The sequence below is a fragment of the Polychytrium aggregatum genome, assembly GCF_025602895.1.
Source record: "Polychytrium aggregatum strain JEL109 chromosome Unknown BJ171scaffold_32, whole genome shotgun sequence".
Lineage (NCBI taxonomy): Eukaryota > Fungi > Chytridiomycota > Chytridiomycetes > Polychytriales > Polychytrium > Polychytrium aggregatum.
In genome coordinates, this window is record NW_026516234.1 from 304,343 (window position 1) to 318,637 (window position 14,295).

Consider the following 14,295-nt stretch of genomic DNA (forward strand, 5'->3'; position numbering starts at 1 on the left):
CCATCCACCAGTCAATGGAGCGGGGCGGGCGCAATTGTGATTGCCGACAAGCCTGTTTCCCAGGGGATCTGGCTGGGAGTGACGTCCACACCGATGGGACCATCGCTTCTCAGCAGCATGGCCGCAAGCATCGGCCTCGGCTATATTTGACCGTCAGGGGAGCTTGGTGTTTCGTCTGGGTCGCCTGCACCTGCATCGTTTCAAGCACCCCAGAACAGAACTCTCGTCACCATGCGCATGCCCGGCTGGCTTCTCGCAGGTGTATCGGTGTGGATGGTGCTCTTGTCCATGGCGCTTTCTGGCCATGCGACGCTCTTCACCGGCCAGCCCTATACTCCAGTATATCCGGTCCATCCCCAAAAGCAAGGAAACAACAGTATCCTCAAAATCGGTTTGCTCGGGCAATTTTCCGCGCCGTACATTGTCCCCAGCGGCCCCTTTCCAGTGCCGACCGACCAGCTTGCTGCAATGATGCTGTGAGTCGCCACAACCGCCAGCATCGCTCTCGTGCTTCGGTGGGGTGCTGCATGCCCATGATCGTGTCTGCTCCCTAACAGCCGACCCGTCGATAGATTCTACGCTGTGCAGGCCGCTGTCGACATGTTCAATGAACAGTAAGCATCGTCCAGTTCATCATATCCTGCAGCACATCTGGACACTGGGTCTGAGCTGCTGAATATGGGCTCCAGAAATGAGCGCGACCAATGCGATGCCACTACATGCAACTACATGCGACTTCATGCAACTACATGCAACTACGTGCGACTTCATGCAACTAACACCCGCAATCCATATCCTCACCAGGAACGATTTTCTCCCGGGCACGGTAGGCGAAGCATGTGCACATAATTGCTATAGAATCGCCGCTAACTCCTGCCGCCTCTCTTTATGATAGCGGGTTCAAGTCGACACGATCGACATATACGATGGTGTCTCGATCGCGGCCCGAGCGGTAGGCGAGAGCGGTGGGATGGTCGCCGGCAAAAGCAGCCATTTTCGCATATGCGGGGACGTATTTCTGACATGTGCACCAATACAGCTGATCTCCACAAGCACGGCCATAGCCACTCAGCAATACTCGTGCTTCATTGGTATGTCGGCCGTGTCGCCTAGATGCTCCTTGGATCTCGTTGCATCCTTCACGCTGCCTTGACCATGACCGGTCACTTCGAGCGATGCTGCTATGCTGCCCAGGCATAGAGTCTGGCATCCCATAGTCACCGTTCCGTGTGTTCGGGACAATGTAGGCGATACTTCCAGTGCTGCCGATACCGAGGACGGTGACAGTGGCGAAGCCCTTATCACTGGACAATTCAATCTTCCAGTAAGGCTCTGTCGACATGGCGATCTCGCTGACTCGCATCACGCCAGCTTCCACGCGATGCTGATTGTCGAACATCTCTCTACAGTTTTGCTTGGTTCTTTCAGGAGTTATCAATGTAAGCGAGCTGGGCACCTGGATCGGGCGAAATCTTGGTTCATGGACGCTAAACTCAAATACTGCCGTCTCAGATTGAAGACAAGTCTACGTACCCGACCACCTTCCGTCCTCTGTCGACTGCGGCATTAGCTGGAGGAAGTACGTGTCCTCACTAAACCAATTGTAGATTTGAAGTCGGACATTGCTGCTTCAGGCGACATCGTATATTCGATTTCGCTGCGATCGACAGGGTCTGTGTCTCATTTGGCGATGAACCGGTCATACCACCATTAGGTATTGCAGACTGGGTCTACGCCATGGGATGGCGCAACGTTGTGGTTATCGTTTCGGTGAGTTCCAGTGCATGGATGACTCCACCAAATCTTGAGCCACAGTCAGCGGTCGTCCTCGTACTTGGCTAAGCCCTCTCCTCTCGTCAACAGTGCTCGATCAACGATGGATACGGGCCCATTTTCTATCCGGGCTTTTTACAAAGAGCCCAGGCCCTGGGCATCACTATACTGGACACAGTATACATATATTGCGGCAGCAGCGACATATACATGAACGACTGGGAAACCCCCTCACAAAGAATCAAGGCTTCCAATGGCCGTATCTTCATTCTGATGGCAAACTGGCCGGCCGTAAATATCATGTTTTTACAGGTGTGTTTTCACAACGAGAGCGCATCGCTCGGCAGTCCCACCGGCGCATCGCTCAACAGTCCCACCGGCATCACTTATCTAATTAAAGCCATTGCTTTCGAATCACCACCTAGGCAATGTAGGTCATCAGGAGCTCGCTCGTCTGGCAGTCTGGCAGTCTGGCAGTCCGGCCGCCATCACGCCAACGGGGCGTCGCCGATCTCATACAGAACAGACCCACGTCCTGATCCAGCACCGCTGGCGTGAAAGTGGAAGTGGTGAACCATACCCTTAGTCCGTGTCGTGTCGACCCATGTCGTATTAACTGCTCACTCTGGTATAAACCAGCAAGGACGGCCTCATGCAGCCCCAGTATGTGTGGTACACAACTGCAGGAACAGACGCCGGAGCATTAAACTACATGCTAAGCTCTCCAGAGGCACAAAACAAGTCGTTCAGCTTGGGACGACAGGCAGTGAGCTCGGATGTGATGCCATACTTTTGCATGTAAGCACAAGGAGGCAAGCCGATGCCTGTTTGGCTGGAGAGTCTGTGCAGCTAACTACTCTGTCCAATAGAAACGGCCCCGTGACCACATGGCCGAACAACCCCGTATGGCTCCGATTCAACCAGACCTGGGCAACATATAACCTCGGGCCGCTATACACATCCGCAAACCCATGGAATGGCATACCGTATGTGCACAGGAATCGGCTTTGGTTGGGTCCAGTCCGCGGCTCGAGACCAGCTTGCATTGCCTATCGGGCGGGTACCCATTTGGACGTCCAAGCTGAAGTCCAACCTACTGAATGGCCCCCAACTAATACATCCGACTCCTCGCAGTTTGGCCTTCGATTGCGCAATGGCTATGCTATACGGCTTTGACAGCGTAAGGATTGTCACACTTGCCACCCGACATTTCTGCAATGTCCGAATCGTCCAGGACGGTTTCCCACCCCCACCCGGCGGAGTACCAACTATAGCCTCACCGGATGCATTTCATCGCAGATCCTCAAATCCCATCCCTCCATCACGCTGGATATCCTGAGGAAGGGGCTGCTTCCACAAAACTTGACAAGCCCGCTAGCGTTCTCAACAGGGCAGATGGGCGCAACGGGCCCGCTCTTGTTCGACAGTATGTGCGACTCGGATCAACTCTGCTTGTTTTGCCGCTGAATTGGACCGGATTCGATTTGGCGCCAACTCTCTGTTCTCATGTTATCTAGAATACGGAGATAGGCTCACAGGGTAAGCAGCAAGACGGTCGAGCCTCCGCGAGAGAAACCGTGAACGCCGACTAATGCTTTCGCTCTGAACGACAGTGGAGTCTATGCTACGCTGGTGGTTAGTGAGCACATCGTATGCACTCGCACTCATGACGACCTGCATCGCAACGGCGCCACTGACCACGCCGAACCACACAGACCAACGGCGGTGACAGCGCCATCTCAGTCCAGCAGTATCTCATGTCCTCAAACTACAGCGCACCTCCAGTACAGCCGCTGTTCCTGTACTCTCTGAACGATACATGGGCAATGTACTTTAGCAACAACCTCTGTAAGTTGAGTCGCCGTGTCGTGCTGCGTATCAGCCTTGGTGTATACCAGCCTTAGTGCATATGATTCACCGCCAGGTCGGGTGAATGCTTGGTTGTGCCAGTCATATCATGCGAGCTGACGCTGTCGAGCGTTGCTCCATCGTCTCTCTCGTTCATACTTAGCGGCGACGGCTCAGACCGTGGGTACGGAGTGCATTCGCGACATTCATTTCGTTCACGACACCATGGACCGTTATGATGTACATCGCGATCGCACCGCAGAGGCACCAAATTGTGACTCTGCATCCAACTCTGATCATCCCGAACATTCAATTCTGACCATCCCGAACATCGACGCTCCCAGACATTGACATAACCCCGCCGGTGGATTTTCCGCCAACCATAAACCTGAATGATGGACTGCGCGCTTTGGCGCCGGCAGTGATACTGTCGTGCTTGGGCATCGCCATGAGTGTCTCGGCTTTCGGCTATGTCATCGTGTACAGCAATCCGCGCCCCATGCTCAAGAGAAATTGGGAAACCGTGAGCATATGTAATACCCTTATGTCATTATCGATATGATCGGAGCCGCACACTTCCTCCGCTGACATGCGTGTCCCGATCACCTGCCGATTTCTAGTGTTGCTGGCAAGCACGGTGGGCTATTCGTGCATCTTCCTCTTCATTGGCCCCCCAAACGTGGTGGTCTGCAAGCTGCGCCCCCTTGTCCTCATGGTCGCCTACAGCCTTTCCATCGGGTAAGCTCATCCTTAGCATTCCATGCCTTCCAATATCGATCAAACATTGATGATATTCGGCAACAGTCATCTGCATATGCTGAACGATGGCGATTCCCATTCGGTACATTTGTTCTAAGTCCACCATCATTGTCATTGCAGATCTTTGATCTCCATGACCATGGGTATGTAGAGCGATACATGCATTCAACGCCGCCGATGCACGAACGGACGGACTGACACCGATCATTCTCCAGGCTATTACAAGCTTATAGCCAAGCACAATCAAGGCGGACGGAGTATATCGTGGTCGATCAAGTTTCTTCCAGCCTGCTTCAATATGATCCTGGGCTTGGTATGTCCTCCGGTACTCGCTCCGTCCTCAATGCCAGATCAGCTAAATGGCTCTTGGAAACAGGTCGCCCTCGGAGTCAACGAGTCGATCTATCCCCAAGCCCCATCTGTCAGCTTTGTCAACAGCCTGAGTTACTACACGTCCTGTCAGTCTGGAAGCTGGATCAACCCCACGTTTGCATTCCTGGCTGGATTTTACATGATTTCGGCTTTGGTAGCGTTCTTCACGATGGCGCGTCTCGCAAAGCATCCCAATTTCCAGTGAGTGTATGCACAGAGCATTCCAGTCGTGCCTTGGTCGTGCCAATTGAGATACACACGTTCCTGGACTCAATCCAGCGAAGTGAATTGAATGGCTCACTCAACGGAATCCGCCTATGGCAGAATGGAACACCAAATGGTTTTGCTGTCAATCGGGTATGTAAGAGTGCCGCTGTAAGCCTCTGCGATCCGGGCCGTCGAGCCAGACTCCCCATGCATATTGCTGAATAACGCACCCGCATATCCATAGTCAAATGGCAATTTTATCGGCCTTGTTAGTGCCACCTCTCTTCAGCAGCCAGTTCTTCAATGTCCAGTCCTACATCCGACCAACGGCCTTGCTGGTGATCCCAACGACGACACTCGTCCCTATATTCTTCAGCATGTTCTGGCGCGAGAACAGCCTGTCCGGGAAGGAAGAGACGACCATCTCGGCCGTGGAAAAATGCTCCCCTTCCAATTCATTGCACGGAACCGTCTACACCCACGTTGATATCGAGTGCTTGGCACCGGTCAGGGACAGGCTCACAATCAAAAAGGGTCGGCTGGTGATCTTTGGCGTGGATCAGTTCCTGATACTTGGGAAGGAGGGAAGAGGCGACAGCGAGAAGCAGGTTGGTACCGGTTCGCATGCGATTTCAACCGAGCTGAGGATCCTTACTAACTATTGGCAAATGTGGATGCATCTCCGCCACTTGCTTCTGATGGTATGAAACACCCCGGCTCAGCCCCGGCTCGAGACATTCCGTGGAATGTTTGCAGAATACGAACCGGAGAGCAATCTCGTATCACTCACAAGTGGAAACCGCTTATACGATGTTGTTTTTAAGAGCCCGGATGTAGCTGCAGCATTCTACGATGCGTGCTTTGTTAGTATGGAGTTTCGAAATGCCGGAGTGTCCACTCATGGTCGAACATTGCACTAGGAACAGTGGCATGCGGCTCGTCCAGAAAACATTCGTCTGGAGTATTTGGTCCACGAATCGTGTCGGCTTCAGAGGATCCGATCGATGGGTTTCGATTGCCCAGCCATCTTGGTAGTGATTTCGTTAGTTTTGAGCAGCAAGTTGTTTGGGCAGTACGATCTTGAATGCACAATGAATGCTCGTGCGCACTGACGATCGAGTGAGTTACAGGGTTTCCAGAATGAAATGGGACACTCCGTTTTTAACCAGGACAGTGTTTTTTTCTGGAACCTGAATACACCCACCCACTCATCGCATTCATGGCCAAGCAAGCAAGCCATCGACCAGGCACTGAAGGAGACCGAAGTGGTGATTGCCTTTGGGAATGCATCCTGGAAACAGGGGAAGGGATACGCATCCAGTCCCAGGACACCCAGGTTCGCCAAGTACTTTGAGCAGTTCCACCACCACCAGAGACGCCCACCAGACCGATCCGTCTCCAAGATCCATGTGTGCTCGGTGAACGAGTTCAACACATCCCAGGTGTGCCCACATTGTCGGGAAGCCAAGCGACTCGAGAAGGTCGAGCATCTTGATATCGAGAAACCATGGGGTTGTCCAGAGAGTGGAGCGGATGCACTACACAGAGAGATTGCCAATTAGGACGGGAAACAATCTCACGGCTTGCTCACTGGGGCCTACAGTCAGTCAGCGGGTTTCAGACATCTGAAGCCAGGAAGGAACTGTCCCGTTTCTTTCTTGACCGACAGTACTGGTGACGCGAACGAGAGAATATACATTTCAATTTGAGCGCTCCACGCAAAGTACAGTCCAATACCAGTCTGTTCGAATGGATTATGGCTGCGGAAGTGGTTCGATTGGCTGCGATAGCCTTGGTCCGTGATGATGTCAGTGGATTGTCGTCCGGGACATTCCGGCCTGAAGCTCTCCGGGATGGTGTTGCCGTTTCGTCGGTCTGGATTCGTCTCGGCCCGCACATCGCTGACTCGTTTCGCGCTAACTAGAGCTGAATCTACCCTTGCCATGGGCGTGCAGCTATTGTGCCAACGAGCGATCGCACTCCTGTGTGCTTGGGCTCTCGCTCTCGCAGCCGAAGCGAGTCTGGTCGGCGATCCGGAGAATCATGCTGCCGCATTTACTGGAAAGCCGCACCAGCCAGCATATCCCGTGCACCCAACGAAAGCCGCCAGTGCCGAGGTGGTCAAGATCGGAGTATTTGGTCTGTTTTCGGATAAAGTCGTCAATACGACAGTCATGGGTCAGCCACACGGCAGAGATGCCGCTATCTCCGAGTGAGTCTATGCCACCCAAGTGATCGATTTGATCATATCTGTAGATTCGGTATCGCGATCCTGACGAAAGACGTGCAAATCAGGTTCTACGGCGTCCAGGCTGCGGCAGATATCATTAATAGCGAGTAAGTCGAGCATCGAGGCAGACCCCAACTTGCCCAATACCGCCGTCCCGGGCACCGGGCGCAGGCATCCTCACCCTGAGCAGATATCAGATCGATAGCACGTCGCATGAGCACGTTTATGACTAGATCTAATACCATCTCGAAATCAGCAACTCTATTCTTCCGGGAATTGTACGTATTCCGCGTGAACCAGATGCCGATTTATAAGAAGAATTGCAAGCGCGACTGAAGATCAGGACGGCTGCGAGATCGATTGTCGCGAGCAGCTGTCCCTGTCGGCCGTCCCGCACGGGACATTCTTACATTCATCTGCTTTTTATCAGCTCATCGAAATCGACTGTATTGATGTTTATGACAGCGTCTCCACCGAGGCCTCTTCAGTAAGGACGCGCTCGTGGTGGGATGTAGTTGCCCGGCAACTGCCATCAGCCTAACAACCAACGCATCGCACAGATACTGACATCGATACAAGCGATGGGCTCAAAGCAGTACGTTGGATTCATCGGTATGTTCGTGTCAGATATCGGATAGCGATATGGAGAGGGAGCCCCACTGAGATACTGACGCCGACACTCCGGGCTCTCCGGACACTCCCGATGTTCGACAGGAGACACAACGGAGCAGACAAGCGTATCCACAGCGATACGTGAGGAGGGTATCGTCGCTGGCAAGTTCAACTATCCGGTATGGATGGACTTCGCGCTATACTGCTCGAGCTAGAAGCGCTGCCTATGATCGCTGACGAGTCTCCATCACGATGCTTGCCAGTTTTGTACCTATATGTCTGGATCCTTGGATGTGAGTGATCAATGTGTAGTTGGGATCCATGCTTTGGAATCAATCGATATTCGAATTATGCAGCCAGACTCGAGTTTGAACGAGTTGTCGTGGCGTTTGTCTCACTGCGCCTCCATGGCAATGCAGATATACGATCGCAGTACATTCTCGACGACCTTCCGTGTTGTGGCTGACAACAGCGTGGCGGGCGCCAGTAAGTTGGATTGAAATAGGAGCTCATCACGCTCTTGGCTGAGCTCGCACATCAAGTATCCGAGCGACAGCTGGGTCTGTCATATCTATGGCCTAACTTCAAAGCTCGACATGCCATCCCAAGGTATCGCTGACTGGGTGTACACCATGGGATGGTGCAAAGTCGTCGTGGTGATAAGCGTAAGTTCAGTGCCGGCCAGAGTGCATAAGCGATGTCAAATTTGCATGACACAGCAAAATATAGCACAAAGGAAAGTTGACGAGCTCGAGCAGGTCGCAAGCGCTAACACTCATTCATAGTGCTCGCAGTACGATACATATGGAGCAAGCCTCTATGCCGGATTCGCATATCGATCGGCCTTCCTCGGCATAACCATCTTGGACACCATCCCAATGTATTGCGAGAACGAGCTGCTGATCAAAAATAACTGGACCGAGCCCGTCGCGCGCATTCAGAGGACATATGGACGGATCTTGATTGTTCTCGGCAACGTTGGTCCCACGACCATGCTGTATCTTCAGGTGGGATATAGCTTCGTTGTGGAGGTTGCATTGCTGCTGCTGCTGCATGGCTCAGGTCGCTGCTCGTGGGATGGCTCGCTCTTGGAACATGGCTCGCTCTTGGAACATGGCTCGCTCTTGGAACATGGCTCGCTCTTGGAACATGGCACAAAGCTAATCAGATGTTTCGTATATTCATAGGCAAGGTAAGGGATGCGGTGTGCTTCGGAACAACGTGATTAACGGCCGAACTAATGGTTTAGTTTTGCCCAAACACCAGTAAGCACGGCCTGACCGGACCAGAGTATGTCTGGTACGTGTCATCAAGCATGGGAGCACTATCCAGCTACCTCAGCGACATCCAGGCCGAGAACGAGCCAACAGAATTCGACGGAATACCCTTGGACATTATCAGTGGGCCCTACTTTGTTTTGTATGCACCGTGCTGTTGCATAGCCAAATCGCAGCAATGAATAAGCAGTCGTGGTGCTGGGCCAGCATTCCCTGCGAGTATTCGGTTGATCCTATCTCCGCTGTGCTCACCCGGGCGTCTCAGCTGTTGATGCCAAGAAGACATTCCTGATTGACCTCTCAACCGTCGCTGATATGCGCTATTTTGCTTCATCGTGTTATTGCATCCAATCGCCCCTGCAACCCTTCGCCGATAGAGATGGGCCAGTAACACTGTGGATGGATCATCCCTTCTGGAACTTGCTCAACGAAACTTGGTCGATATACAATCTCAAACCCGAGCAAACGATAATCGAACCGTGGTCGTCTGTCCCGTGAGTGACCATGCCTGTGTGTGATCTGCCGCGCTAACGATAGCGCTCCTGTGCATCTGATTTGTTGGTCTGACTCTCCTCTCCGCAGACTGGTCTTTGACTGTGCTCTTGCCATCATATACGGAATCGATAACGTAAGCAAGTCAGGGTTGTTTGCAGTGCTTTAAAATTGCACTGGCAAAACGAACGCCTGACAAGTTTGTACTTTAGATGCTGAAGCAGTTCCCTGGGAGCGTGTCGCTGGATATGATGCGCAAAGGACAGCTCCCAAGAGCACTGACCTCTCCGTCGGCATTTTCTACCGGCTACATGGGGGCGGTGGGCCTCCTGGACTTTACTGGTGAGACCAACACTGAGAACGCAACTGACGTGGCTGCTGAGTCTGCGCCAACGAGGAGCTCCTTGGATCAGACCGTGCTAAGACCCTGTCCCATTTTGTCTCCATCGACGACCCCACAAAGACTGCGGCGTGATCACCTCGGGGTGAGCGGATGGCAACCAGTCGACTTTGATGAAACACTTCCCAGACTAACGTATCCCGACACAGTGGCGTATACGTGTTTTTGGTGGTATGCAACGAATGCCGCTGGCCCAATGTACCATGCGAGCGGCATCCCATTCTGAGCGCAAGAGATTGATTGGCATTTGGCGTGAACTTTGAACCAGAATGCGACAGGAACATCGGCCGAGTCTGCCCAGCAGTTCACGCTATTTTCCAACTACAGCCATCCATATGAGTCGCCTCTGTTTTTGATGTCCATGAACGACACATGGGCGGTGTTTTACGAAAACTTCAACGGTAATGTACTGGGCACGATCGGCGCTGAGCCCGGAATCCTGTCCACCAAAGACACCGGACTCATGACGCTCTTGTGGATCGTGGATCGTGGATCGTGGATCGTGGATCGTGGATCGTGGATCGTGGATCGTGGATCGTGGTACTTGATGCACACGAGTGCGTTTGATCCTTCGGATGCGTTGCAACGGAGTTGAGGCTCACCAGAGCGGTCGCTACGCCCAACAGTGTCAACCAAAGGACTCCCAGCGATCCCATGGGACTACCCAGCAATCACCATCGCCAACCCAAGTGCCCTGGACATGCTTCCGGAGCTTATCATTGCATCGACAGGAATAGTGTGCTTCTCAGCAGCTTTGTGTGCCCTGACGGCACATAGTGGCAAAGCCAATCCGAACCAAACGGACCACTGGTCGCTTATGCAATGTAAGTTGTCATCAATGTCCAAGAATCGAATCTCCACATTGAGAAGCACCATTGGTACCGCAATGCTCCACATCCTTGGCCGCCAACGATCGCCACAGACTAACTCGCCCTGCCGCGGGTCGCAACCCCACGCAGGCGCATTGGGAGCAATGCTTGGCTATTCAACCATGTTCCTGTTTTTTGGAGTTCCGAGTATCATACACTGTCAGCTACGCCAGATCTTTGCAGTGTTGAGCTATTCGCTGGTTCTCGGGTGAGTTGCCCAAGCTCCAGGTCAAGCAATACAAGACGCTGGGGCCATCGCTTCTGGCTGTCGGACAGATAGATGTGGGATCATCTTGCTAACGCAACCCGTCGAAACAGGGCACTGATGACAATGTCATGGAGTAAGCATCGACAATAGTTGCGCTGAGTCCGATCTCACAAGGAACTCACCCGCAGCCACTTGCGCTTAGGGACATTTCGGAACCTTCCTCGCAGAAACCGACTGGACGATCCAGATGAAGGATGGATCCGTACTCTTCCGTCGCTGTTGACCATTTCACTGGGATCGGTAAGTGTCTGGGTCGATGGTGACGCGTGCAAGCATCTGACCGCATCTCCTATATCTGATAGCGAGGTCGTTCAAATCAGCTGGTTTGCGGGCTTTCCTTGCACTGGAGTTCGTCTGAGCCAGTGGCGACATACACAACGCCGATCAGCATCTCTATCGAATGCCAAAGCGACATTCCGACACTGGTTGCACTGGGCTGCATCTATCTGCTAGCAGGAGCCATCTGCCTTGCGCTCATGATGCCTCTGGCGCATCACCCGAACTTCAAGTAAGATGCGAAAATGCGGGACCTGGGCATCAGCAATTGCCTCGGATAGTGCATATTACTTGCCCAAGCGCCTGGATCCGTGCCGTGGCTGGCGGATTAGTGTGATATTGGACTGACTCAGACTCGCTGTCGGGCAGGATGGACGAACAGATGGTGCTGCTGGCGGCTGGGTCAGTATTGCCGCACAGTCCGGAATCGGTGTTGATGTCGGCGTCGACGATGATACTTACTGTGCCGCAGCAAGCTCATGGGCCTCACGTTGCTGGTGGGCTTGCCGCAATTTTCGCAGCAGTTGCTTCACTCCCGAAGATATCTCAGGACTCTGGCGATCATATTCGCCCCGAGTGCGATCGTGGGCCCGTTGCTGTTCTTCGCACTTCGACCGCCACAGCCCAGCAAGTTCATTGAGCCCGTTACGATCTCAGAGATGCTCAAATCGACCCTGGAAGCAACCATGGGGGCGAAAAAGTATCCCCTGGCATCACTGCAAGTGAAGCGCGGGCAATCAAGCTCGATGCTGACCAAGAAGCCACAGTGTCTGGTGCTCGAGGGCGGACATCTGTTCCTGTCGGGCGGTCAGAGCGGCGACTCGGAGGATGACGAGGTAAAGCAGCATCCAAAACTGCTCAGGTCGTTGTGGAAGACGAGCGGTAACGGGTGCCAGGGCCAACCAAACTCATCACAGCCCTCGTTGGCCAAACAGATGTTCATCGAGTGCTCCACGGGCGTTTCAGCGACACTGGATGTCAGCGGGCACTGTGTCAGCCTGAAGACACCACACCAGACCTACGCACTGGGCTTTGCAGGCTCTGTGAGCGCCGAGAAGTTCTTCGAGCGATGCTTTGAGCCAGAAGAGACCATAAGCACGGCATCGTGAATTGCGATACTGCCATCCATACTTGTGCTGTGCCCCATGCGCCTCCAGTGATGCCCACAATGCCTCGCACCGCAATACACGGCGACAGTTGAATGACACGTATGTATGATTCAGCCAAGGTTGCCGATGGACCCATACACAGGGCGATCCGGTTTGTTTTGCACCGCTCTTTTATTCCTCAAAGTTCGAGAGAGATTACAAGCTCCAACCCTTAGCGGGACTTGGCCTGGACCTTGGGGGCAGCACCCTTGGCACCCTGCTTGCTGATCTTGGGGCCCTGAGCCTTGTTGGTCTGTCAAACGGATATGCGTGAGGACCGCAGTCGAGTCGGATACCGGTCCTGCGTCGCAACGAGGGCTGAGCCCCGTCTGCAGATTGCTGAATCGCAATGCGCCCTCTATCACCATCGCGGCCCTACCTTGGCCTTCTCGAGCTTCTTGGCGTCCTGGGCCAGCTTCTTCTTGTCCTTGGCGGCAGAAGAGGCCTGCTGGCGCTGGGCAGCACGGAACTCGGGCTTCTGGTTGCGCTTGGCCTTGATGGCCTCGAGATCGGCACCAACGACACCACGCTGAGCCTTGACGACGCGCTTGGTGCGCTTCTTGGAGACCTCCTCGGAGGCACCCTTCTTGTGCAGGCGGCGGAAGACGACGGTCCAGTTGAGCTTGGAGGGCTTCAGCTTCTGGAGGAAGTAGGACTCGGTCTTGCCGTTGATCAGACGGAAGCTCTGCGGAAGGATGTGCTGTCAGTCTGACGAGCTCCGATGATCTGGCAGAGTGAGAGATTCCATAGCACGATTGTGCGCCGATGCAATACGTATACATACACGGCCGTCAACACGGATGTAGGTCTTTCCGTGGCCGGGGTAGATACGGAATCCAGAGAAGTTGCAAATCTATCGAGGGACGCTGTTAGCGGCACGCTCGGGGCTGTGGTAGCTCGGACATTGCACATCGGTATTGGACAGCATCGATCTGATCCATACCTCGGTCCTTTATCGAATCGGTTGGTCGCCAAAGGAGAAGATACAGGTGGCAGTCGCGCGGTTAGAGTGGGCGGCAGCCATCCGGTTGTGATCGAATCGAGCGAGTCGGATGAATCGCTGCAGCTTCACGCTATCCACCACTGCCCAGGATGATGCTGCTGGCTGAGCTGATATCGCTAGGCGAGCCCACGGCGTTCTTCAGAGTGCCTATTCGCGACTTGTCCATCGAAAGATTACTCGGATCGAGTCGAGTGCCGATGCAGCGATATCAGATGGATCGAGCGATTCACAGAGACCAAGGGACTCGGCTCGTCGGAGGGTCGAGAAGCCCATGGTTCACAGAGACGCTGCAACCGAGCTGGCTCGCACGCCGTCCCGATATCGGTCCCAGGTTCGGCAAAGAATCATCCGAGTGTATCCAGTGTCGGCGTCGCTGTCCCAGAGTCGATTGATATGGCTGTGTCTGCGTTGCGAATGTCCTGTCCCTGGCGGCGTCTCGAGCTTTCGTCCTTGGCTATCTTGTCGATCCATCCGTCCATCCATCCATCCATCCATCCATCCATCCATCCATCCATCCGTCCATCGGTTGTTCGTTCGGGTTCGGAGCCGCGCTGCTGTGTCCAGGCGTACTCACTTCATTTCGTCTTATTGTTCTCTGAGATAAAAGCAGCGGGGGCTGGGCTTTCCAAACAGTTTGCAAAAAGGAGGATCGCCTCAGCATGCCCAGAGGCGTCCCCACTTGGCAATGCGAGCGAGTCCCGCTTACGTAAGACCCGTGATATTCCGTGCCCACAGAACACGCGTGTGTGTGTGTGCAGGGC

The 14,295-nt window shown here is 53.7% G+C and overlaps 4 protein-coding genes across 4 annotated transcripts; 3 read left to right on the forward strand and 1 right to left on the reverse strand.

Annotated features, from left to right (window-relative positions):
* Nucleotides 1–4,310: 4,310 nt before the first annotated feature.
* On the forward strand, nt 4,311–6,109 carry BJ171DRAFT_514780 (uncharacterized protein). The gene is made up of 7 exons (XM_053111869.1): nt 4,311–4,359; nt 4,501–4,523; nt 4,596–4,693; nt 4,757–4,953; nt 5,077–5,109; nt 5,204–5,567; nt 5,682–6,109. The coding sequence occupies exons 1-7, from the start codon at nt 4,334–4,336 to the stop codon at nt 5,877–5,879; spliced, it is 939 nt and encodes a 312-aa protein (XP_052964442.1). The 5' UTR covers nt 4,311–4,333; the 3' UTR covers nt 5,880–6,109.
* A 793-nt stretch (nt 6,110–6,902) lies between these two features.
* On the forward strand, nt 6,903–10,041 carry BJ171DRAFT_569770 (periplasmic binding protein-like I; the record flags this gene model as incomplete). Its single annotated transcript, XM_053113586.1, has 16 exons — nt 6,903–7,171; nt 7,216–7,296; nt 7,446–7,467; nt 7,533–7,676; nt 7,750–7,801; nt 7,904–7,980; nt 8,065–8,094; nt 8,221–8,287; nt 8,411–8,466; nt 8,587–8,808; nt 8,989–8,993; nt 9,068–9,220; nt 9,456–9,572; nt 9,661–9,706; nt 9,783–9,912; nt 9,954–10,041. Coding segments are annotated over 16 exons (1,557 nt in total), but the record flags the coding sequence as incomplete, so codon positions are not given.
* Nucleotides 10,042–10,333: 292 nt separating this feature from the next.
* BJ171DRAFT_514782 (uncharacterized protein) lies at nt 10,334–12,562 on the forward strand. Its single transcript, XM_053111870.1, has 8 exons — nt 10,334–10,371; nt 10,597–10,794; nt 10,930–11,047; nt 11,158–11,180; nt 11,250–11,347; nt 11,428–11,615; nt 11,753–11,785; nt 11,856–12,562. Exons 2-8 carry the CDS (start codon nt 10,671–10,673, stop codon nt 12,490–12,492), a joined length of 1,221 nt encoding a protein of 406 aa, XP_052964444.1. The 5' UTR covers nt 10,334–10,371; nt 10,597–10,670; the 3' UTR covers nt 12,493–12,562.
* An 82-nt stretch (nt 12,563–12,644) lies between these two features.
* On the reverse strand, nt 12,645–14,161 carry BJ171DRAFT_514784 (ribosomal protein L24e-domain-containing protein). Its single transcript, XM_053111871.1, has 5 exons — nt 14,108–14,161; nt 14,058–14,061; nt 13,316–13,386; nt 12,911–13,216; nt 12,645–12,784 (listed from the first exon to the last, which is right to left on the reverse strand). The coding sequence occupies exons 1-5, from the start codon at nt 14,111–14,113 to the stop codon at nt 12,704–12,706; spliced, it is 468 nt and encodes a 155-aa protein (XP_052964445.1). The 5' UTR covers nt 14,114–14,161; the 3' UTR covers nt 12,645–12,703.
* Between the last annotated feature and the right edge of the window lie 134 nt (nt 14,162–14,295).

What these genes read in the sequence shown, in the direction of transcription:
- BJ171DRAFT_514782 (XM_053111870.1), top strand. Translation starts at nt 10,671, where the DNA reads ATGCTTCCGGAGCTTATCATTGCATCGACAGGAATAGTGTGCTTCTCA. An exon ending in ACTGATGACAATGTCATGGA is followed by an intron (nt 11,181 to 11,249) that starts GTAAGCATCGAC and finishes ACTTGCGCTTAG; the next exon opens with GGACATTTCGGAACCTTCCT. An exon ending in GCGCATCACCCGAACTTCAA is followed by an intron (nt 11,616 to 11,752) that starts GTAAGATGCGAA and finishes GCTGTCGGGCAG; the next exon opens with GATGGACGAACAGATGGTGC.
- BJ171DRAFT_514784 (XM_053111871.1), bottom strand. An exon ending in ACATCCGTGTTGACGGCCGT is followed by an intron (nt 13,217 to 13,315) that starts GTATGTATACGT and finishes ATCCTTCCGCAG; the next exon opens with AGCTTCCGTCTGATCAACGG. An exon ending in AGAAGCTCGAGAAGGCCAAG is followed by an intron (nt 12,785 to 12,910) that starts GTAGGGCCGCGA and finishes TCCGTTTGACAG; the next exon opens with ACCAACAAGGCTCAGGGCCC.
- BJ171DRAFT_514780 (XM_053111869.1), top strand. Translation starts at nt 4,334, where the DNA reads ATGGTCGCCTACAGCCTTTCCATCGG. An exon ending in TTTGATCTCCATGACCATGG is followed by an intron (nt 4,524 to 4,595) that starts GTATGTAGAGCG and finishes ATCATTCTCCAG; the next exon opens with GCTATTACAAGCTTATAGCC. An exon ending in GAGGCGACAGCGAGAAGCAG is followed by an intron (nt 5,568 to 5,681) that starts GTTGGTACCGGT and finishes ACCCCGGCTCAG; the next exon opens with CCCCGGCTCGAGACATTCCG.